The following is a 25,567-nucleotide window of genomic DNA, read 5'->3' on the forward strand; positions in this document are numbered from 1 at the left end:
GAGGAAGTCAGTATCGTGGAAACTAAATAACCACTGTGAAACTGTGTAAAAGTTTTCTGTGTATTCAAAAGAAACGGAAAATATGTGTGATCGTGGCAATGCAAGCGTGTGGCCTTTGAAGAGGAAGGAAAAAGATAAGATTAAACCACGCTGTCTGAACTTTTCTTACGCAGTCAGTTTTTGCATGCACATCTATAAAGCTGCAGGAGCAAGAATCCTAAAATCAAAGCGTAGGCTGAAGCAGCATGAACGTTTATTCTTCTCATTTGTGGCAGTTAGTTGGTTATTTGTTCCTGCATTTTGCAGGGCATCTCCACGCAAGGTGCTTGTACTTCAACATTAGTGTATGAGCGCAAAAATTATAAAGTGTGTGTTAGTTTATAAAGTTTAAAGTAAAAGTAGAAGTAATAGTTTTCTTCAAGGGTTGTTTTGTGGTCACAGTGACAATCAAGCTCTAAGTAATTTAGCCTGAAAATCCAGTTATTACAACACAACAACATTCGAGCATTTAGCCAAGTATTTCACTTTGTTAAAATAATGCATGCTAACCTGCACGTGCATTAATAGCCCCGCAGTCTAGAGTTTATCTGTTTTTGGCAGGTATATTATGTGCGGAAACTACCTTTATTAACTATGTAACTATGTGAGAAAAGTATCTGTCCAAATAAAGTTGCTGTACTGCACACTAATTATATGTAAGTTTGTGCACTGAACGTAAAGTCGACCCTCAGTGCTAATTTTACCCCAACCTGTATGAGCATCACTCAACCCACATTCAATTTCCTCCACAGTTCTTGTAAATTACAGTCAGTACTTCTGACTTGACTAGGAAGTTGGACCAAGCAAGGGGGAACGATAAAAATATGGCTTCCCTTTTACTTTAAAACTTTATCTTTATTATACCACTTACTGATGGGTTTTTTTCTCACTTAGTTAAAAAGTATTAGTATCAACATATTCTAATTGAAGATATGTCATCAAATATGGTACCTGCAAAAAAAGTAATGATCTCACCATCTTCTCTTTTTGAGCATGACTTTGATCATTTAAAACCTCAAGGTGCTGAAGTACTCGAGACATCGAGACATACATGCGTGCATGCATGTGATTCAGTTTCAGTATGAAAAGTTGTTAAAAAAATCAGCTGTTTACCGTTTTTTCTCTTCATGCGCATGCTAGGGGAAAAAAGTAGGGGTGTGTGTGTGTGTGTGTGTGTGTGTGTGTGTGTGTGTGTGTGTGTGTGTGTGTGTGTGTGTGTGTGTGTGTGTGTGTGTGGTGGGGTCAGTCAGTGCTCTTGGCTCATGTTAGCTGTTAGTGGTGGTGTTGGTGAACTTACCTCCGTTCTTTAGAAACTCTTTTTCTCACCCTCCTTTTTCTCTCTGCAGCCTTTTATCTGATTCTCTCTGCACATTTAGTTGCTGTTTTGCTGTTTTTCCCACTTCCTTCCGGTTCTTACTTCTGCTTGGTGAATTCACTAAGGTGAAAACACAGACATCAGGTTACAGAGAGTTTAAAAAAAACTTGTTGCCAATATTCATGACAGACTTACAAATTCAGGGTTTATTTAAAATGTAGACTTGGTTCATTCATTCATTATGTTTAGCATCCAGCATTATGTAATTATGATGCCGCAATAATAACAATAAAAATACATAATATCATACTATGTTTCATTCAATATCTGTCAGCTTCAGATGAGCTTTAGGCAATAGACAAATGGATGGATGGATGTCTGATGTTTTGTTTAAAAAATAGTAGCTGTGCAAGACCAATTACAGAAGTTTGACTTTTGCTGCAATTCCAGGTTTAGTCAGCAGAGGGAAACATATGACAGCATTTCCTACTATTGATCATTTGAGGAATGAGCTCCCTTTTAAGATAAAAAAAAAACAAGTCATTATAGTATAACTCACTGTGGTTTAGGTAACGGTGAGGGTTGAGAAGTGTGTGTGTGTGCGTGTGTGTGAGTGAGTGTTTGCGTGTGTGTGTGTGTGGTACACGTATTACTCATTTTCAGATGACCTTTATTTCTTCACACAGCCACATCACAGGGACCTGTTTCCCTTGCAAGGAAAAAACAGCAAGTTTCCATAAGATAAAGTTAAGGTGAAAATGTGCTTAACAGGAACAGGAAGTTTGGGTAATGACCTCAATATCTAAGGTACTATATGTGAGTTTACAGCAGACATTCAGGCCACCAGTTGCTATGCTCTTTGCAGGCCCAATCACTCACACCTGATAGTATTTCATCTCCTCAACAACACTTTAGATACATTGCAGAAATATATATGTATATACAGACATATATATTACTACAATGTATCTTAGATGCAAGATTATTGTACAGGGAGTGCAGAATTATTAGGCAAATGAGTATTTTGTCCACATCATCCTCTTCATGCATGTTGTCCTACTCCAAGCTGTATAGGCTCGAAAGCCTACTACCAATTAAGCATATTAGGTGATGTGCATCTCTGTAATGAGAAGGGGTGTGGTCTAATGACATCAACACCCTATATCAGGTGTGCATAATTATTAGGCAACGTCCTTTCCTTTGGCAAAATGGGTCAGAAGAAGGACTTGACAGGCTCAGAAAAGTCAAAAATAGTGAGATATCTTGCAGAGGGATGCAGCAGTCTCAAAATTGCAAAGCTTCTGAAGCGTGATCATCGAACAATCAAGCGTTTCATTCAAAATAGTCAACAGGGTCGCAAGAAGCGTGTGGAAAAACCAAGGCGCAAAATAACTGCCCATGAACTGAGAAAAGTCAAGCGTACAGCTGCCAAGATGCCACTTGCCACCAGTTTGGCCATATTTCAGAGCTGCAACATCACTGGAGTGCCCAAAAGCACAAGGTGTGCAATACTCAGAGACATGGCCAAGGTATGAAAGGCTGAAAGACGACCACCACTGAACAAGGCACACAAGCTGAAACGTCAAGACTGGGCCAAGAAATATCTCAAGACTGGTTTTTCTAAGGTTTTATGGACTGATGAAATGAGAGTGAGTCTTGATGGGCCAGATGGATGGGCCCGTGGCTGGATTGGTAAAGGGCAGAGAGCTCCAGTCCGACTCAGATGCCAGCAAGGTGGAGGTGGAGTACTGGTTTGGGCTGGTATCATCAAAGATGAGCTTGTGGGGCCTTTTTGGGTTGAGGATGGAGTCAAGCTCAACTCCCAGTCCTACTGCCAGTTTCTGGAAGACACCTTCTTCAAGCAGTGGTACAGGAAGAAGTCTGCATCCTTCAAGAAAAACATGATTTTCATGCAGGACAATGCTCCATCACACGCGTCCAAGTACTCCACAGCGTGGCTGGCAAGAAAGGGTATAAAAGAAGAAAAACTAATGACATGGCCACCTTGTTCACCTGATCTGAACCCCATTGAGAACCTGTGGTCCATCATCAAATGTGAGATTTACAAGGAGGGAAAACAGTACACCTCTCTGAACAGTGTCTGGGAGGCTGTGGTTGCTGCTGCACGCAATGTTGATGGTGAACAGATCAAAACACTGACAGAATCCATGGATGGCAGGCTTTTGAGTGTCCTTGCAAAGAAAGGTGGTTATATTGGTCGCTGATTTGTTTTTGTTTTGTTTTTGAATGTCAGAAATGTATATTTGTGAATGTGGAGATGTTATATTGGTTTCACTGGTAAAAATAAATAATTGAAATGGCTATATATTTGTTTTTTGTTACGTTGCCTAATAATTATGTACAGTAATAGTCACCTGCACACACAGATATCCCCCTAAAATAGCTAAAACTAAAAACAAACTAAAAACTACTTCCAAAAACATTCAGCTTTGATATTAATGAGTTTTTTGGGTTCATTGAGAACATGGTTGTTGTTCAATAATAAAATTATTCCTCAAAAATACAACTTGCCTAATAATTCTGCACTCCCTGTATGAATAAGTCCAAGAGCAAGGAATTTTAAGAAAGTCCTCATGAAAACTTATCTGATCTGGTGTCCAGACAACACTTATAATACCTCTGGCACTGCTGCTAGAACCACAGTTGCTCAGTATGAGAATTTTTCTTTGAATTCCAAATCATTACCTAGTGAAGTATCAGCGTCCCCTACTGAATCAGCAGCTTTTAAGACTGGAGCGCCCCCTACTGGTGGCCAAAGGCACCAACCCTCAATTTATGCTCGTTGGTGTGTGACTTCATTGTTAAAGTTTCATGAAAAATAATGAAAGCAACTATAATAACCACTTTATTCCACGACGACTCCAGTCTTTAGGGATGGATATGATACTACTTATTATTTTCTTTATTTTGACAAAATAACAAGTTGATTATCTAACTATTCAAAACTGCCATCATTAGTGATATGATGCTTTTAACCCCAATGTTGTGTTAGGTCAAATTTGACAACTTTAAAAGTTTTACCTCCAAAAAATGTAGTTGACTTATCAGACTGACCTAAGATTCCATGTCTTTGTCCACAAAGAAGATTTCCTGAAAAGAAACAAGCAAAGGTTGTGGTTCTGGAGCTTGATTGGAGGTCTCGGGGACATAAGATGATAATTTCTTCATCTTGTGCGGTCTTGGTCAGGAACTGTGTCAGAAGCAAGTGTAGTTTTGGGATACTTTCCTCGGTGCACAAATAAAACATTCACTTTTGACCAGGAACACAACGTTACATTATGTGACTGTATAAAACTTTTAAATGTTTCAAAACAAACGTTCATTATAATATTGACCCAGAGTAGTCTCAAATACACAGTTTACCGTTTGATCCGATTATTTCTTATAATCAATATAAGACAGAAATTGTGTTTCTATAAGAACTCAAATTCAAGACATATAAGATCAGATTAATGAGATTAATAAAGTGGGAACACAAAATTGTTTGACACGAAATGAACACAACATGAGGGCTAAAGTCAGCTCATAGGTCTGTAGTCAGAACACAAAAAATGACCCAGTTTCTTTCATTGTTAAGAAATGCATGTTACAGAATAAGCATTGCATCCAGTAGGACATGCTCCCCTTCAAAGACACACTGAAACACATAAATGTGCGTTAAAGGCAAAAGTTTCTTCAGCTTCACAGTTCAGCCTCATTCGTCCTTTATCAGAGGGCTGTGGGGACCCCTACAGGAAACAACAGAAAGCAAAAGAAGATCAAGTTTGTTTTATCCTTTTCCTTGGTATCGTGGTTTGGAAGTTTATCTGTAAAAGAACAGAAAGTAGAAAGTTACTCAACCAAAATGTTAAATTGTCTAAGAGGCTGATTGGTGAGCCACAGCTGAACCAGTCGTCCTTGTGCAGACAGTTTTACTTGACAACTCTCAGCCTTCGCGTAGCGACTTTGACTTTCCTGCTTCTGGAAAAAAGGGTTTTAGTGCAGAACAATACTTTGTTCCAGGATCCAACACTCAAATAAACAAATCATAGCTCTGGTTCACTAAATTAAGTTATTAATATTGATTTTTTTTTTAATTTATTCATTCATTCAGCATTCTGTTGACTGTGTTTCTATATATAATATATCCACATGCGCATGGATGCCTCACTACTGCAGCTCAAATCTAACTGGTTAGCTTGGTTAGGTTTGAGGCCTACAAACAACAGGAAATAACATGAATGTGTTCAACATTCAACTGAATTCAATTCAAGATGAAGGGTTGAGGTTGTGGATGTTGTGGAGGAAGTAAAAGGGGGAAAAAAAGAGTAAAATAAAGTATGCATGTAACAACTTTCATTAAGGCCGTGCCTAAATAATAAACTCCAATTTTATCTGGAATTCTGGTTAATTAATTGTGAAGCTGTTGCTCCTTAAAAGGACGTCAAAGGACAATTAACCTACAATTAAACAGTAGCTCGAATCTGCTTTGGGTTATCAAAGCAAAATTCTTGCACTTGTGACCTGTTACTAATTTATATTCAGAGTGAGAGCAGCGGGCTTTGGCTTGCACATCAGGAAGCCGTGTGAATACAAATCAGCAGTTACATAACAGTATGTAACAGAACACTGGCTGCTCTGTACAGCTCCCAAAGCAGGTATATAACACAGGACACACTGTGATACAGTGAACACATAAACTCTGGCATGCATACATTACACGTGTATGAACCTGTCATTTTAAAACCATCTGGTTTTAAAACTCTTTATTCACTAAAGCTACTGTTATGTTCACATGCATACAAATGGGCTGCCATTTAATTTGTACTTGAAGGACTATTCCTGATTATTTTGGAAAAGTGTTCGGCCTTCCTTTTGTAAAAACATCAATTTAGGATTTTTACTTAGTCAACACTTTAAAGAATGACTGGTGCTTAAACAGTGCTCACTAGATTTTGGTGAAATTTGGGGCAACACTTGCAATGATCTTTAGGAGTTTAGACCCAATGTTTGTGGTAAAACCCATGGAAAATATTCACTAAATCCCAAAAGCAACATATCCTTCATTTTGGAACATATACTTTTCTTCTAGTTCCACCAACATCTGCAGTATGTCTCCTCTGAAGTGTAGTATTTCATTATGTAAGAGCCCAAGGGCAGATTTAGTGCTGAACTCCTCGCTACCAATGAAATGAAACGTTTTAATGTTAAAGACGCCCAGCCCTTTTACCCAAGTGTCCCCTCATGCCTGAGGAGAAGTGCATGTTCAGCCATGAGCAGAGGAAGGGTCCCCAGTCCTGACAGTTCATTTCTGTAAGCAGCAACAGCTGTAGGAAAATAGCAGACTGACAAAATAATCTGAAGAGGCTGAAAAATGTTTTTTCAGCTCTTGAAAAACTTACACTCATCTTATAAATACACGGCATTAAAAAGGGTACATCAGGACGCAATTAAAAATAATTCTCAGCACGTTCTAAAATTATTTAAGAACAACCTCAGATGATTGATGGTACATGATTTATTGCAGTGTTGTTATATATTAAAGAGAAATTCAGCAAAATGCTGAAGCAGTGAGTGAAAAACTAATTACAATCCAGCATTCAACCATTCAGTTTGCTGCAGTGCTTGGGATCATTAACTGTAGAATACTTTGGTATACAGTGTAGGTCATGGTCAGCTCATTAACCACGAGGACCACCCCCTATGCTTGACAGATGACTTTTTTTTAAAAAATGTCCTGATAAATATAAAGATAAAACCTTAGAACTGAAAGTGGGCTTACTTTTCTTTTTCTTTTAAATGACTGTATCTTTAGAAAACAATTGCAAGCTGTTGCTTTAAAAAAAACGTTTTTTTTTCTTTCATAAAAACTTTATTAAAAGCGTAAAATTTGCACACAGAACCCAGGACAGCTCACACTGCTAAGTAGTGCCACATGGGAATGTACAACCTTGAGACTTGATCCACAATCGCCTTCTCACTATCTCAACACAGCTTAAAATCTTCTGAGTTCGTTTTCCTGTGAATCAGTTCATCCCTCCAAACACAGATCGATGATAAACTAGAATTTTTCATTGTTTCAAGTACATGAAGAAATGCCTACTCTTACCACGTGTGGTTAAGTTACTCTGGAAAGTTGATTTTCCTTTCCCTATCATTTGTCAACAAAGTCTGTATGCGGTAAGCTTTTTGAGCTGTGACAATTTATTCCTTCTAATATTTCTAGTAAATACTAGAAGAAATTAAAATATGCCGGATATTATGTAGCCTATGGTCCTTTTTGTATCACGTGCAGGGCGATTGCATCAGCACCAAAATCTGCACAACCACGTTCTTGAATGGGGTTCGGTGCTGCCTTCAAGTCCTGTGGGAAATTCGACCAAAGTTTTGATGCTTGTTCAAAAAGCTAAAGAATAACTCCCAACATCTTACCTTCAATCTCCTTTTCAAATAGTATAACAATAATATCCCTCAGAAACATTTGCTTGTCTTTGATCCCGTTATTAAAAATGTTGTTGTTCTTTATCTATCCCAAAGTGGGTATATTCTTGTGTGCGCAGCAGTTTTATTTGGGTGTAAAACACGCTAAATAAAAGCTCGAGAAAGTTAAGAAAGCGAGGTAATATAGAATATATGAGCTAAGTAAGTAAATTTAAATGGTTTATAATAAAAGGCTAACAAGGTTAACTCATCTTAAGGGAATATTATATATAATTAATAAAGAATGTCTTACAGTTGGTATATTTGGACAAATGCGTATTAATAATTCGTAGTTATTTTTTCAGTTTCATTCTTAAGTATTAGAGGTGTATTTCAGTCAAAGTGGGAGCAGTCTCACTAATTTCCTTTTGTAACAAAAACAGAGGACGGATCCCGGCTCCTCAAGAGGCTGCCTCGTGTGGATTTTTGTCTTAATTCCACACACATCCTTCCTTATGTCGACGCGCTGTATCCTGAACGCAGCACCGATTGCTATGACTACTTGTGTTAACCAGTGCATCAGAGGCACACGCCTGTGGGTGGACCAATCAGAGCCTCCGATGTCATGCTATGCCAGCAGTGACATAGAAGGGTGGGGGTGTGAATCTAAAACCGGTCCCACATCAGGAAACCCGAATAATACCGACAGGACTCACTCTAACACAGAACAACCTGCTGACTCCATCTGAATCACATTCCATCATGTCTGAGTTTATCTCTGGGTGAGTGAACTATTCATACCTTCCTTTTGTATTCGTATTAAAGACTAAACATCTGTGTGTGATTAGAACTACTCGTGTAGGCAGACCCTATTTATGATGTATTAATCCCTCAAATACCAAATACTCGCACCTCTAGCATACGTTTTCTGTGTGGAGGCTGGATTAACTTTGTGTAGTCCATCACCGGGTTTCTATTCTGTTGAATGTGTATAGCTGCTTCTGTCGAACATCAATAAGGAAACAAATATCCTCAAACTGCTTAATTACGGTGGTCCTGATTTAAAGAATAAAAAAAATAGATAAATAAATAAACTGCCTGGGGCTTTAACATCTCTCCGCTCCGCTGGCAGTTTTCCTGAGTTCTTCCGCAGTCTTTGAACGCGCAATTACGCGCGGAAGAGCTACAACGTGCCCACCGGCACTGATGGATGGGGCGGAAAAACCCCACACTAGATCCTCCGTGACGTCACTGAACCCGCTGTCCCATTACTGGCACAGGAAGGTGGTTTATTCACAGTGAACACACACTGTAATCTCCTCGTTGCCGTAATGCTTCATGTCGCAGTTTGTTTCATTTGACCACATGTGGGCCCAATGAGGTGTCCGTGAGTCAGCTACAGCCTGCACCACCATCACATAAAAGTGTGGGCTGGGTTAGTGACGGAGCGCACGTACCACTTTGAAAGAGGAAAAGAATGAAAACATTGGAAACGATTGAACAGAAAGATTAGAACATGATTTTTGTTTGTTTTATTCTGTTTTTAAATGTTGAGCGCGTAAAAAAGAACAGATCTTCACTTTCCCTCGATTTATTATCGTTTTTTTTTATCCTTATATAAAATAAGCATATACTGCCATTATTATAGTGCTTTTTTAGTACACATTTCACTGTACTCAGAACTATGTATGTGACAAATAAAGGATCTTGGATCTTGAATCTTGTCCTGCTTAAAACACCTGATCGAAGTAGCATCATTAATAGACCCATTCTACCACCTGGATTTTTCCAACTACCGTGAAGCTTCTTTCTGAACGAAAAAGAAGGTCTTTAAAGGGGCTTTAGGGGGTTCAAAGGGCGGGATTAACTCCCAAACTCCTCCAGAGTCTTCAGTTATTCTTGTGGTAATTACACTGTGGTGATTTTAATTACAATAGCTCCACTTGGGTGGGTGAGTGGGGGAAGGGTTGGGATGTTTTGTACCACTAATGAAATGATTTAAAACACATGTGATATTTAAAACTACATGTGATATTTCCATTGGTGATAGGCATCCACTCTACAAATCAGTGCCTTACCATATGTGGTTAAGGCCTCTGCATCTACTGCATAGGATGAGGGGGGTGGCCAGAGGGCAAGCATGCAGTGAAGCTAATTTGGCAATACGTGGTGTGTAACAAGCAGAATAAACAAGTTCTCTGATGCTATCTTGCTGAGCCCCTTTTTATGCTAATATTCAGCTTTAATAAGACACTTCCCCAGTCTTTGTTAATGGCTTATATATCGGATGAGCCTGTTAACAGCTCACTTTGATCCGGTTAAAGATAAAGTGTTTGTAGAAAAGAGCACAGACAGGTTAAACAATATTTAGTTTGCTTTTGATTAAACTATTTGCTTTTGGGGTTGTTTTTAAGGTTTTATGTTATCTCATTGGTTCTATTTCATGTGGAACAACCTAGTGGCTGTAATCAAGTGGCTTTACAACATTTTATTATTTATATAGTTTAAAAAAACGTAGCCATCCTCAGGAAATTAACAGGGTTATAAGTAAAGTTAAAGAGCCGTGCTGGTGGTGATCAGAGCACAGAAGGCAGAAAACCGTCAGTGTTGATGTGAGAATTGACTCCTCAAATGTACAGACAAACAAAACTGAACAATAAAAGGTGCATCGATGTTTGGTTGAGAAACATTTCATTCTGTTTACATCACACAGGCATTTCACTCAACCACCTGACCGTGACACACTGTATGTTTGCACAATAACAGGATATTAAGTGTGTTTGTACATGTCTGTTCAAGACATTCATTTCAGCTCAGGAACTGTACAGGATACTCCTCCTTACAAATTGCATCGGCTGAAATGGCAAATCACTGTTATTTCCTGGTAAAGGAATGCTGTATGCAGTATGAATTTGTGTGTAAGAAGACTAAAGCCTCTATGTCAGACCTTTGAGATAAATACTATAAATAAAAACTGACTTTGTTTGTGTGTCCTCACATGTTAGGCCACGTTCTGCTTTGAAACACTGCATAACTTCATGTTTTCATATATGTTTCTCTTGCTTTCCAGCGTCAGCTATGAAGAATGCAAGACCACAGCTGATTGGCTGCTGTCGAACACACAGGTGCGGCCGATTGTGGGAATCGTGTGCGGTTCAGGCCTGGGAGGTCTGGCTGAAATGATCAAGGACCCGCAGATTTTCAAATACAGCGATATTCCCAATTTCCCCCGGAGTACAGGTATCCACAACCTCCAGCAGTTTGGGAAACACAACTGTTTGTTTGTTTGTGTGTGTGTGTGTGTGTGTGTGTGCGTGCGTGCGCGCGCGCGCACGCGCATGCTTGTGACCTTGATTCGACACAGTCCCACGGCACTTTATGAAACAGTCTTAAGATTTAATCTGCTGATTTTTTTATTCTTGGACATGAATTGTCATTACACTGCTCTTAAAAAGGGTGAGTTGAACCATATAAACTGTTCAGTTAGAATTAGGAAGTACAAATACTGTCTTAGGTGTAGAAAAAGATCATGTTTTGGGTTAAAATATAATAGTTGCCACTTTTCCTACTTTTAGAGCTTCATCTTCTTCATTGTCAAATCCAGCTTTTCAACTGTGCTGACTCATGACTACTTCACACTTTGCCATAAGATTGGGCTGTGTTGTGAATTGCACTGGGGTCTAACAGTGTGTGTTTGTGTGTGTTGCAGTGCATGGTCATGCTGGCCGGCTCGTGTTTGGAACACTAAAAGGGAAGCCATGTGTATGCATGCAGGGCAGGTTCCACCTGTACGAGGGCTACCCCATCCAGAAGGTGAGTAGAGACAAAAAGCTAACACAGGCAATAAAAGCTTGTCGTTTTTTTGCTATCAGAGTCTTCTGGACTAGAGCAGGTTCTTCCATTTAGAGGACATTCCATAGATTCTCACAGGGTCAATAAGTTGTATTCAGTCAGAGGACAAAAGGAAACCTGAGGCAGTGGTGGGGAGAGGAAGTACACAGTCATTTCTGGATGGCTGAACATTGTAAATGTTCTGTATCGATACTATACACCCGATTTTAGCTTTGTGGTTTGTGAGTGTTAGCAGCACATAAGTCCCAGTACTTTAAACCCCTGTAGTCCGTATCATAAAATGCTAAATTAAAGGATTGTATCCCTCAGACAACACAGCAGATGTTTATTCGAATGTATGTTTTACCTAATTGAACAATACAGAAGATTTTAGAGAGATTTACTCATAATATACTTCCAATCATAGAGATACAAAATGTGGATGAATAAAAGCCAAAAAGCTTTTAATAAAAACATTTTAAAAACTCAGCAGGAACTTTTTCCCCTCAGACACTGGTCAGGATTATGCAGGGTTATCCACAGGCTTTTCTGTCCAGTGTTTACAGTGGAATAGTTTATCTAGTAGAAAGTTATTCCCACAAAAAGTGCCAGCTCGGAGCTTTGAAGACACAAACAGCTGCTGAGCATCTCAAATGTAAATCTCAGGTTTCTAAGGCTTCTGGAAGATTACTCACTCCCAGACTTTTGCTGTGGAGCGCATGGAGACTAAACAATGAGAAAATTAGCGTTCTCTCTGACTTGGATGGCTCCTTAAATGTAACGTTGATCTAAGCTTGTTATGTCGACTGCTCTCGGGAGAAGACAACTGTATTCAGGTTATCAGTGTAGGGAATTTCTTTGTGTCTATTGTTACATCAGTGTGTTAATAAATAAAGGTGAATTTCCTAAATCGATAACTGAGAGCAGTTTTCTTCCACACATTTCATGTCTCTTGTGTTATTCAATGTTCGCTTTGCATGAGTTTTGCTTGTTTGTCTTATAACGTTAACACACGTTTTTTTTGTGTGTGTTTTATATTCACTTATTTATACTAGATCACATTGCCCATGCGCGTCTTCAAGCTGATGGGCGTAGAGACGATGATAATGACCAACGCAGCCGGAGGCCTCAACCAGGACTACAAAGTGGGGGACATCATGGTCATCAAGGACCACATCAACATGCCAGGGTTTGCTGGGGTCAACCCGCTGTCTGGACCCAATGATGACAGGTAGGTGGAGGTGAGGGAGGGGTAGAAGCAGATATTGAAGATAGCATTTTTTGGTTTGAAGCTTTTCTAGCTAATTTTTTTCTCAGTACATTAAGCATTAAATTTTGCTGTTCCAGTCATTGTTAACATTTCCCTGTAGCTATGAAAGTCGACCAGTCCACTATCAGTCTAAGGGCTTCTGTTGTTATAAATAAAGCAGGCTGAATGTGAACCTGTGTAACAAGAAGCGTTGGAGAAGATTTCCTCTGAATTAAAAACAAACTGTTATGAATGAGCCGTTGTTTCGCTCAGTATAAACATTTAGACAGACCGACCGCTAAAATCATTAACAAGACCTTGGAAAATGCCTCACCCTGGTGCCACCCGATGCTACACTCTCAGCGTACACATGGTTGAATTTTACTCACAGTTAAAGTAGCCCTGGGGCCACAAGAGAGGCACCTTTCGGACTTAAGTTTGTTCAGGTTTAACCTTGGTACAAACACATTTACATGAATGTTAGAAAGGATGCGCTGCAGTAACAGAATTTGCTCATTCTGCTACTTATTTTATCATAACTGACTGCTGTCCTCCTAAAGATCGCAAATTTTATGTTTGTAAGCAACTCGTGGTCCCCAAATCATTTGGTTAAATATTTCAAGCGAGGGCTACACCGTCACTGTGCAAACAATTGAGCTGTTCTAAGTTCCCTCCTCCACCATGACAAATGTGCATTGTTGGGCCCTCCTACACAAAACTGTGACTCTTCAGACCTTTAACAACAATAGGCATTTGATTTTTAGGGTCAGCAAGTATGCCTGTTGTTTAGGGTGGCTTCACACTGGAGGCTTTGCATGACACTTATTTAATGCTGGCCACAGAGCCAGGTTGAGACATTAACAACTGCCAAGTGGGGATGTTGTGGTTTATTTAAAATTATGACCAGCTTATGTTGGTCTGTTATAATGAACATAGCACATTCTTATCTCTGTAAGAGATGCTGAAAGATAAGACAATTTGGCTGATGAAAAATATCCTTTGTGAGCTTTTTATCTTCTCATGATCACATTAAAAAACTCTGAGTATCTATTTGTTGGGTAACTTCAGTATTGAGTCATAGCTGTGTAGATTCCTGTCTTTTGTTGTGTAGATTCTTTTGCGTCAACACTCCTGTTCTCCCTTCAGGTTTGGCTTGCGTTTCCCCTGCATGTCTGATGCCTACGATCGCAAGCTCCGGCAGCTGGCGCACGATGTGGCCGCAGACCTGGGCTTTAGTGAATTTGTGCGTGAAGGCGTGTACTGCGTCCTCGGAGGCCCCTCCTTCGAAACCATTGCCGAGTGCCGCATGCTGCACATGCTAGGCGCTGATGCTGTCGGTGAGTTTTAAATGTTGCTCTCTCACACAAAAACACATCGACTTCTGTTTTAATATTCCTACGCGCCTCACATTGTCCCAATCCCGAATCATCACAACTACAAGCAGATATCTTTTTGAATGAATGGAGATCTGATCTGATCCAAAATGGATTTCTTGCTCTAGGATGGATATTAGTTGCTTATTTAGGAGAAGAATTCAGATAATAGTCTTGTTCAGGATGGAGGGTGAAGTAGAGTTCAAAAGTAAAGCAGTCAGTTTACTGGTTGATCGAGGTTCCTACTCTCATCTGTCTCTGCAAACTGTGTGTCGTGGCTGAAAGAATAAAATCACAGATCCATGTTTACCCTGAGAGATAAGGTGAAGAGCTCTGTTACTCATGGGGAGCTCAGGATCGGTGCTTGGGCTTTTAGGAGGCCTGTTGAAAGTCTTATCAGATTAATTTACTTCTTAAAGGAGCTGCTTTAATCGATCAAGCAGTCTCTTTTATAATATGATATGCAGAATAGGCCTTTTTCAGATGTAAGGCAAAGGAAAATTCTTGTTAGGGACTGCAAAACACAAACAAGGCATTTAATGGATAAAATAATAATCAACATATCAGCATACCTCACACAGACGAAACGTGTCATCCCTCTATAGAAAAAGATTGCCCAAATACACTAATATACCCAAAACTACATCCATATGTACAATACTAAATAAAATCTGACAGTTAAATAATTTCATATTTGTTCTTCTAGTTTAAGCATAAGCTTTATGCCATTTAATTAAGGAAGTATATTGAGAACGTCAGTGTTATAACTTACCTTTTCAATTTTTAATGCAGGGATGAGCACAGTACACGAGGTGATCGTCGCCCGCCACGCTGGGATGCGCTGCTTCGCCTTGTCTCTGATCAGCAACCGCGCAGTGATGGACTACGACAGCCACGAGAAGGCCAACCACGAAGAGGTCCTGGAGACGGGCAGGCTGAGGGCCGAGCAGATGGAGAAGCTCGTGTCCACCATTGTGGCTCAGCTGGAGCATAACATCAATAACTGATAGATGACCTGGTGGCCACCGTCACTGCACTTGATCTCTGCATCACAGCTAGAGGATTTCTATCAAAACGCTTAGCTGAAAGCAATTTTTAAAGCACAATGCTTGTAGAATGATGAACTACTTTCTTAGCGAAACATTTTAGTCTTATGAGCTTGGAAACTAGTCCACATAATAAGCTTTGTTTACATTTACACTGCACAGATACTGTGTTAGGACAAACGTTCTCTTGACTATTTCCTGCTGTAGTATACTGTACTGTGTCCAGCTGCAAAGGGATTCAGTGAAACAGTATCGTGTTATAAAACCTAAATTATTAACCTATTTATTTCTCATTCTCTTACATTCCCTCACATCAACTATTCGCTAATATGAAAAACAAATGATGTTCACATTTTTTTTTATTTAAGAGGACCAACTCATTCAGCATACGTTCCTGTCAATTTGACTAAAGTGGTAATAATGTTCCTTTTTTTTTTGTAGAGAAAATGTAAATTATAAACTATTTATAGAAAATGTATTTAAGTAGGTTTTTTGTATTTGTTTTTTTTAATGTATAGACTACATTGAAGAAAGAGACATGGCACAGTTATGAAAGAAAGTAGATTACATTAAAAATGTCTTGCCATTTCCTGTCACTGTGTAAACTAACAGGCCGGCTGTGCGTCAGCCTGTGCTTTTAGTGGTACTTTACTAAGATCTGTAACAACTATAGCTCAGCTTTTACAATAAATTACTCTGTTGGAAAACTAAAGTGGTTTTTGTGTGCTGCGTTTGAAACTGTGGGGCTGAATGTTTCTGTGATCAATCACAGGATGTCTCTCTCCAGTCATCTTGAAATGATTTAAATCAATCTTCATTTTCATGCTAAAGCATTAAGAGACTCAAAATTAAAGTAATGTTCTTTTGTTATTCGTGTGCAAACATTTCCTGACTGTTCTCACCTTTTTATTTGTGAAGTTAGTGTCTTTCATTCAAGTATTTTTGTACCCCTTTGGTTTATTTATTACCTTGTAAACGTGCCACTAAAGCAAAGACAATCTGATCAGCTTAATTTAAATAACTCCTAAATTTTTTATGTTATTTTTAATATTCGGCTTCACCTAAAGGACAAAGAAAAATACTGTTGGACCAAAAAAGGTGAAGAAATCCAAACTGTGTCCACACATAAAGGAGCCTGTTAGAAGAAAACCTTCAATTAAAGCACAACCTGCTAGCTCAGTGTAAGCTTCCCTGAGTAAGAATTTAGTAGGTACTCAGTTTGTTTCTCATTTTATCTGCAGTCCTTATCCTCCTTTCTTATCACTGACAGCCTCCCCTAACTTTCCCATGCATTTTCTACTCTGCATGCCACCTCTGGTCACTTTCTTACCCAAATATCACCCACTGCCATTTGCTCCCTTCCTCCTCCCATGAAAAGAAAAAAAATTCCATGACGCTCAGGCACTGCTGTTTATAGCCAAACAAGGTTGTGAGAATTTTACAAGCTGTCTGTAATCCAGCATCCAAAAGAGGGCGATCAGGTGTCTGCACAAAATGTGCTGAATAAATACACAGAAACAAAGAATCATCCTGTGGGTGTGAAGGCTAGATTTATGGAAAAGTACGCACATAAACCTTTGTGAGTCCTCAGTGTACTGTGAGTAATTTGCTTGCTGTTCATAAAAATATGTTGAACGCAAAGCGGTTGACATATTTTCACTTCTGGTTCCTCCTTCGAACAAGAAAGTTAAAGGTACTGATCTGCACTATTTGACTTGAACACACTTTATATATAAGCTTTGAATCGCCACAGATAACACGTTCTACAACTTGCAGCTGAGGTAAAAGACAGAAGACAGATTCTGCTGAAATGTGAGTGGAAATATATACAGGATTACTAATAAGGCCATAGGAATAGATCGCACCTCTGATCTCTGAATGTACTCGAAGCAGTCTGGCCATTCTCCTCTGACCTCTGGCCTCAACAAAGCATTTTAACCTAGAGAAGTGAAGTTCACTAGATTTGTTCTCTTTTTCAGACCTATTTTCTGTAAACTCTGTCACCAGTTTAACTTAGATGTTGAAATGCATTGAGTTGCAGTCATGATCAGATATTTACACAAGACAAACAGCTGAACAATAGTCGAAAACGCACACACAAATAAAGTGTCCGCATGTGTGCAAGTTATTAGTTAAGAGACAAAGGTTTAGACATTTCCGCTTCAGCTCTGTGTGTTATTATTTAGAGGGGACACGATTACTGTCATCGCAGCTATAAAACTAAGAACACAGAAGCCCCGCCCACCTACTGTTTAATCCTTGTGAGAGGCATCCAGCTGACAGAAAGTTGGCTCAAAGGTAGGTGAAGTGAGCTAAAACAGGATGTTTTACACAGAGGATAAACTGAGGGGTTGTATTAAAATGGCCCATTATTGGACAAATAAGCCTTTGAAAACTTCCTCCACTTACATCAAAAAAGTCTCACAAATATGACAGCTGTTCTCGAAAGATAATGTAGAAGAAAAAGGAAGTGTTTTTCACACGCCATCTACCGGGGCACACTGCACCCGGGCAGTTTTTTGTTGTACTTTACAACCTCCCAATAAAAAGCCACATTAAAACTGTGTATTTAATCCTGCCCACAAAGATAAACTTTAAATTTAACCAACAAGATTTTCCATATTAGTTCTGTGCACGTGCTCTTACCAAAAACTCTGACAGGTTTTGAACAAGGCCAAGAGTCTGGAGCCTTGAAAACGGGATAGAGAAGTAATAACAATAATGATAATACATTTTATTTTAGGCGCCTTTCAAAACACTCAAGGTCACCTTACACAGAAGACTGACGTCACAGTGTTGATCTGTTGATGATGATGATATTGAAAAGTCCATGTTAACCAAGGTTAATATTTAACATTATAGCATAATAATCATTCTTTAGCATGTTATATTTCCAACATTTATTAATAGAACAAACCCAGAGTAAGGCCATATTTGGTAGTAAAATTGGGATATTGACTCGATGAAAGCAAATAAAAAAAAATAAAATAGTATTTCAGGTATGCCAGCATTATTTTTCTAAGAATGAATGTGTTATTTCATGGATCTGTTGTCTGGAAACCATAGAAGTAAATTTCGCAGTAATCCACTGCTGTTTAGAGATTTCAGTATAAACCAAGTGAGCTGGCATTACAATCCAAAAGGCTTATCTTATAAACTACAGGAAGCAGTTTTATCCAAATGATCTCAGGCCTGTTACAGCCTGTGTACGACTCAATCTACTGTCTCAGTGTTACAGGGTTTCTCCTCTTTGAGAGCCTGACAGTCCAAGAGAAAACAGCGAGTGAAGAACACAAAGCATGAAGAGGTGGAATAACGCAAAGAGACAGAGACAAGTGCTCTAGAGGCTGATGTGCCTGTCGCAGGACTGTCCTGAGAGCAGTTTATGTAAGAGGCTGTAAAATACATGAAGTTCACAGGCAGGTGGTTGCTGTTAGTTCCTGTAATAAACATCAAATTGTGAACTCCCTGTTCCTGTTCAGGCAGCAGCATAGTTCCCTTTTTGCACAGTCACCCTGGATGAGTTACAACGCCCTCTGCTGACATCTCATCTAATGGACTGACTGCAAATCTGATGAGTGCATGGCATGCTGCAGTAGTGTCTGTCTGCAATTTCAGTCTGTTGTTCGGTGGTCGGCAGGCGAGTTTTGTAGATATAAATCAGGTTATTGATTTATGTAACGCCAGATCCCAACAGTCGCCTCAAGGCGCTTTATGCCTAAGTTAAAGAGGCCACAATAATAGAGACGTTTAATTGTCGTGCAATTAAAATGCTATGATGCTTATATAAAATGATAAGTGTATAAATGCTAAAAAAAAGGGTCATTTTCACATGTCGGTGGGTGTTTGTTAGGTAAAATAAAATTTAATCTAGATAAGGTTTAAAATTAGTTGCCATGACTATTGCTGAAGTCTTGTAGTTTGCAGAGAAGCAGACAGAAATTTGGTGGATTACAGTAGGATGCTATAATCTGAGCATCATCTGATTGCTGACCGAGTAAATTAATTATAAAATGTTCCTATTAAATATCTTGTTTGTGTTACAAAATCAAATCTTAAAATCAAAGGCTTGTTTTTTTTCGTGTCTTTCACGTAATTGGTTTTTGGACCATTGTTGTTCAAGACAAAAAGTTAAAGCTGTGGTTTTAACCTTTTTGTTTTAAGGGAAAAATCCCCAAAGGTTTTACTAATGCTAAAATTCAGCTTGTATCCGTTTCTATTGTTAATGACTCACAAAATGGTGAATTACTTAATGGTCAACGTGACAAGAGTTAAATAACATTAATCAGTCATATATCTTTTGAAAGTTAATGGATTAAAATAATATTTGCAGCCTAATTTTGAATGATAGTGAACTCAGGCAAGTAGTTTGAGGAACTCTGTGTCAGCAGGGAGTGGTTTCCTGGTTCAGGTGTATGAAGGAGAGCTGGAGCGGTGTGATGGGAGCACTGCCAGCTGAGGAGAGGCATAGCTGTCTCGCATAGCTAATTAACCTCGCAGTCAGAGTTTTCAGAACAGCCAGCGCTCCACGGCCGGGCACGTGAAGTGGAGCAAACAGAAGTGTGTACCTGTGAGTTATAGTCACATAACTGTGAGTACAAACCACAACATGACATTCATTTTTACTACGCGAGTAGCTGCACCCAAGAGCTCGAAGTTTGTCGTTGAAAAAGTGTGACGTCCAAAACCAGAAACACTGACAAAACCCTCTATCCCTTCATCCATCTAAAGGTCTGAATTTAATTCTTTCATGTGAGTATAACAGCAAAAAAATGCATCTGTTGGTTTTGATAACAGTTTTAATATAAAGCATAACAAAGAGCAAAGGGTTTATGGGAAGAGTTTCATGGAAAATCTAACAGAGAGGACGAGTCAGGCAGGCTTCGAACGTCTGACATTAAAGCACAAACCTGAGAAAAGTTTGAATGAATTTGAATGAAAAACCTTTGTCAGAGTGAATGGGGGTAATGAGCATCTTGTGCTTGTAAGGTTTCAGTACTGAGATGACACGAACCCCAGTTCGACATGAGAAGCAAAAACAAACAGGAAGTCAGAGCAGATCTGCACTTATGCAGGTAACTGTAAGAGCAAAGCCACGTGGTTTTAGATGATGACTCAGCCATTTAAGAGCTTGGTGGCGATCGTGGCTCAACAGTTGGGAGTTCGCCTTGTAATCGGAAGGTTGCCGATTCGAGCCCCAGCTTGGACAGTCTCGGTCGTTGTGTCCTTGGGCAAGACACTTCACCCGTTGCTTGGTGGTGGTCAGAGGGCCCGGTGGCACCAGTGTTCGGCAGCCTCGCCTCTGTCAGTGCACCCCAGGGTGGCTGTGGCTACAATGTAGCTTGCCATCACCAGTGTGTGATTGGATGGGAGGATGACTGGTTGTGTAAAGCGCTTTGGGATCCTTAGGGACTAGTAAAGCGCTATACAAATACAGGCCATTTACCATTTAAGAGCTTGGTTTTCCTTTTCCATTTTTTTGGATTTCTAGCTTTGGAAAGGTTTCACAAACGTGTGAACGAGGGTGCAGTTCAGTTTCACATTTTGATCATTTTAAGTACTTAAAAAGAAGCAAACATGTTGATATCCAGATGGATTTTGCATAGTAAAATATGCATTAATATACAAAGTTGTTCAGTAATGCCATATGGTTAAAAAAAAATCCCACTGGAAAAAAAAGCTGCCGTCCACTGAATATTTGATTCTCAGACCGTCGTCTTTCACCTCGACCACTCGCACCACCTCAGCTGTAGGTGTGAATGATTCGGTGTCGCTTTAAATGATGCATGAGGATGAAGGTTTTCCCGCACTGTGAGCAGCTGTATGGTCGTTCCCCGCTGTGCGTCCGCTGGTGAACCCTCAGGCTGCTCTGCTGCGTGAACCTCTTCCCGCACTGTCCGCAACCGTACGGCTTCTCTCCCGTGTGAGTCCGGTGGTGTATGCTGAGGTGCGACGAGCACTGGAAACTCTTCCCGCACACCGTGCACCAAAACGCTCGCTTTCTCTTGTGGCTCTGCTGGTGCAGCTTGAACTGGTGGAGGCGGCTGAACGACTTTCCGCACTGCGAGCACCCGTAGCATCGGGCCGTCCCAGAGAGGGGTTTGTGTAGGCTGTGAGGGTTAAAGCTGCTCGGTGTGAACGTGTTGTGCGACTGAGTTACAACTGGTCCGTCTCGAGTTGCGGTCTCCCTCTCAGGGTCTTCCTCTAGCTGGCTCAGGTGAGTGGAGTGTGACGCGTTTCTCTGCGGGTAAATTAGTTCCTTCTGCTTGTCTTGCTGCAATAACGGAGCCTGCGACCTAGGCTGGAAATCTGACGACTGTGGAACGTCCTTCTGATATTCGCTGTTGTAAATCCCATTGCAAAGCCTCTGAGAAGGCAACTGCTGGACGTTAGTCGACTTGCTCAGGTTAGAAGCTACATTTGGATCTGAATGGTCCGGGTACGTGTTGGAATACTCCTCTACTACACTAGAGAAGTCAGGGAACCCAGTGTCAATGTCATTACCTTCAATTATGGACGACCAAATTTGATTCTCCCTTTCATCCAATGAAAATTCAGCAGCAAGTTGCGTCTGCTTCCCCACATTGTGCTGGCACCCATCCTGTCTGAATGCCAGTCGATCTTCTTCCTTCTCTGTCTTCACTGTGAACTGAAGGCTACTGATGTCTACTGCACGCTGGGCAGAGTTAAACGAGTCACTGAACTCTGATGGCTTCTGTCTGGCAACCTCTGGATGGGTTAACTGGTGGCCCTCTTCAAACTGCTGGTTCTCTGGAGCACTAGCAGCGTTAGGGTACTGAACAGCAGAACCTGCAGGTGACAGGTGTTAGGAGACTTCAGGTAAGGGTGTGAAGTTCAATTAAGATTTAATTCTTGCACAAAACCTAGGTCTTCAACTCACCAATTGGTCCAGCAGAATCACTGATCCATAGAGCCTCATCTGGACTTTCTTCTTTAATTGTGAAGGAAACAGTTGCATCTTCAATCTCAGGAAACTACACAAAAAGGGCATGGATTACCTTATTTGTTTTTCAACTTGAGAACTTCTAAGATATATGTTAATAATATAGAGATTGCAACACCAGAATCTGCCAAATTAAGTTTTATATTTCACTTCTTTTAGCTTTGTTTTCCCCTCTACAAACAACTTACTAATTATTAATCCACCCTTTTCATAACACAGCTACCTGCCATAAATAGAAACACCTATGGGAGTGGTGTCACACAAACAAAGCCTCAGCAATGAAACCAAAACTATAAGATTAAGAGGTGACATTTCCGCAGCGAGGTGACATTTATCATATAACTGACACTATTAGATTAACACACAGGTTTTTGATCCACTTTTTGAACTAGTTTATCACCAGTGTCAGCTGCCCATTTTTTCCCCCCATTTTTCTTTTACAATTTGTGAAAAAATATATACAACCACTAAAAGTTTCTGGATTTTTTTTGTTTAGAAAGGCAAACTTTTAATTCTTTTGGAAAACAAAATAAAGATGACGCTTTAAGATAAAGTTACCATTTCAATCATTTACAGTACAAAAACAGCAACAGCAATTACTTTAACTGGTGTGTGAAGGCCTAGCAGAAATACAGTGAGGTCCTTCTGAGCCTCTGATTATGGGGAACTGTGCATAAAAATGCCCATAATTCCTGAAAGGTTAATGTAACAGTTTTGTTAAACCCCTTCAATTAAAGGCTGAAAGTCTGCGCTTTCACCACATCTCGATTGTTTGATCTAAAATCCACTGTACTGGTGTACAAAACTACACATCTTATATCCACGTCCAAACACTGTAACTTTTTGTAGGCTTTTCGGAAGTGTTCATCAGTCTGGGTGTGAAAATTTCTGATCACTCTAACATGAAAGATTTTTGAGAATCCCCTCAATGCAAACTCAACAGATGACCTCACATTATATCTAAGCAGTTTTTAATATGAAGTAGAACTCACAAGTAAATAAATGACTATAAGGGACCTTCTGCAGAGGCAGCGAAACAGCGCAAAACCACAACACTTCCACCACTAAACTTCACAGATGGTGAACAGTTTTTCTCATGAAAAGCCATCTTTTGTCTGCACCAAACATGTCTACTGTTACTCCAGCCATACAGCTCTACTGTTTCTTTATTTTTCTGATGCTAACACTTTGACACTAACAGCTAAAGAATAAATGAACAAATGCTCAAGTTTTTTGCAAGACTTCTTGTTGCATCAGTCAATCTGCCCCTGGGTTGAACTGACCTTCCACGTGTGGGGGATTTTATCTCATATCATTTGGGGATATGTTTGAATTCCCATGCTCACAGGCAATACACGTTTTCTTGTTTTATTTGTTTATTTATTTATTTTTAAATGAACACAATCTTCAGATATTGTCTTGATGACAACCACAAACTTCAACAGCAAAGAGAACAGCAGAGCACAAACCTCACAGCTTTCAGCTGTCACTGTTAAAGGAAGCTCAAATCGCAGACGCCTAACCTGGACCTGATTTTAAGTCTAGGTGTGTGACACAGAGGGGGTAACAAAATAACTCGAGATGCAAATCTTACCCCATCGTAACCACCATGAAAGACCTACAGGTGCTATTTTGAAGGATTATTGAAATAACTTTAATTTAACAAGGAATAAAATTAACAGTTTGTTGACTTTTCTTCAAAACATTTTTTATCCTTCAATCACCATTCTTGCTGTTACAAAGTTATCCCTTAGATGTCACTTCATGGTTGTTTAAAGGCCAGGTCTCCCTTTTAAAACATCTAAATTAAGCGGAGTTACTTTTTCCATGTAGCTGGTATGTTTTTAAACTGTGTAAACATTGAAACTTGCAGCAACATATTCATTTTATGTATGACTTCTCTAAAAACAAAAAAGTTTGTTTTGTTTGGGGGTTTTTTTTAAAAGAGCAAATGTTGTCCAAAAGGCAACAATTATTAGAGCATGTAGTAAACACAGACCTTCATATCTCTTGCAGGGTGCGGACAGTTGCTCCCCACATCAGTTCCTCTGTCCATGTAGTTTTCTGGTTGCAGAAGGGAAGAAAAATCTCAATTTGAAAGCTCGGGCAGAGGAAAAGTAGATATTATTTGGAGGGGGAGTAAAATACCTCGAAATTCATTTACAAAAATAAGCAGAGGTTAACATAAAACACACCAGCGGTGGCTTTTTAAATCAAATTCTTCCTGCGTTTGGTTCTACTTCTACATTTAGATGCACAACACACTGAGTTGTCAGTTGGCACAAACAGTGATGGAAATCTTACCGAATCCTCGCTGCAGCTGCGCATTTTTGCTCTCCATCACCAGCAGTTTCCTCTTCAGCATCTCGTTCTCGCTCTGCTTTCGGGATATTTCAAGATGCAGAAACGCACATTTGTCATCGACTAGTTTGGATATCTCTGCCACTGCTGCCTTCACCAGAACCTCCATTATTGAGGATAACTGTGTTTGAAAGGGAATGCACGTCGCCATGTTGACTCATTCAAAGTAATATATGCCAGGTAAATTAGAAGAATTAGTAAGTGCTTCCAAGTAGTGGTTTAAAAAATGTGAAAAGAAGCGACGCAGTAGAAAATTTTTACATCCCTGTGAGCATCATGCTAGCTGAAACCTTTCTTCCGTGTGGCGGAGGGCTTTACCATAAATACACGAATAGAGGCGCGGTGGAATAACAGGTACGAGGCCTTCATCCTTCTGAGTCATCACCCATGGGTGTTAAATTTGAGCTAAAACTGCACGTAGAAAGGAAATTGTGGGTTAGGAAATGAGATAAAGGTCAATAACCAGCTCAAAGATTAGTTTAGATTCTTGTTGTATTTTATTGGGAAATATGCCACATGGTCTCAAAAAACAAGTCAGATTGTACTTACAAATACTAATTGCAGTAGTAGTAAAAACTAAAGAAAGATAGAAAAAATGTTTGAATAAAGAAAGTTCAGGAAATGTGTGCAAATGGAACAACAGACCTTCTCTTTGGGACTCCAGGACATCAGTAAAAAATTTAGAAAATACAAGAAAACATACGTGGATACCTTAATCTAGTTCATTTGCTTTTATATGAATTTGTTTGGAGACCTTTTTTCTGTGTAAGAAGAACCTGTGAAATAGATCTCTTGGTACAAATGAGTACCAGACCAATCATACCTCTAGACTAAACCCTTAACATATTTTTAACGGGTGTGTTATCCTTCTGGAAGCAGCCATCGGTAGATGGGTGCACTGTGGTCATAAAGGGATGAGCAAGCAACAACACTCAGACTGTGGTGTTTAAAGAAAGCTCAATTGGTACC

At 39.7% G+C, this 25,567-nt stretch overlaps 2 protein-coding genes across 2 annotated transcripts; one reads left to right on the plus strand and one right to left on the minus strand.

The window, feature by feature from the left end:
• Window positions 1–8,409: 8,409 nt before the first annotated feature.
• On the plus strand, window positions 8,410–15,985 carry pnp5b (purine nucleoside phosphorylase 5b). Its single transcript, XM_085438792.1, has 6 exons — window positions 8,410–8,556; window positions 10,845–11,014; window positions 11,484–11,587; window positions 12,661–12,836; window positions 14,001–14,191; window positions 15,020–15,985. Exons 1-6 carry the CDS (start codon window positions 8,537–8,539, stop codon window positions 15,232–15,234), a joined length of 876 nt encoding a protein of 291 aa, XP_085294918.1. The 5' UTR covers window positions 8,410–8,536; the 3' UTR covers window positions 15,235–15,985.
• A 3,808-nt stretch (window positions 15,986–19,793) lies between these two features.
• On the minus strand, window positions 19,794–24,898 carry LOC146687300 (uncharacterized). Its single transcript, XM_085438094.1, has 4 exons — window positions 24,542–24,898; window positions 24,237–24,301; window positions 22,175–22,268; window positions 19,794–22,083 (listed from the first exon to the last, which is right to left on the minus strand). The coding sequence occupies exons 1-4, from the start codon at window positions 24,747–24,749 to the stop codon at window positions 21,017–21,019; spliced, it is 1,434 nt and encodes a 477-aa protein (XP_085294220.1). The 5' UTR covers window positions 24,750–24,898; the 3' UTR covers window positions 19,794–21,016.
• Window positions 24,899–25,567: the final 669 nt, after the last annotated feature.

This window comes from Copadichromis virginalis, linkage group LG18 (assembly GCF_057382275.1).
Source record: "Copadichromis virginalis isolate Kocher_CV1m ecotype Utaka linkage group LG18, C_Virginalis_male_GT1.1, whole genome shotgun sequence".
NCBI lineage: Eukaryota > Metazoa > Chordata > Actinopteri > Cichliformes > Cichlidae > Copadichromis > Copadichromis virginalis.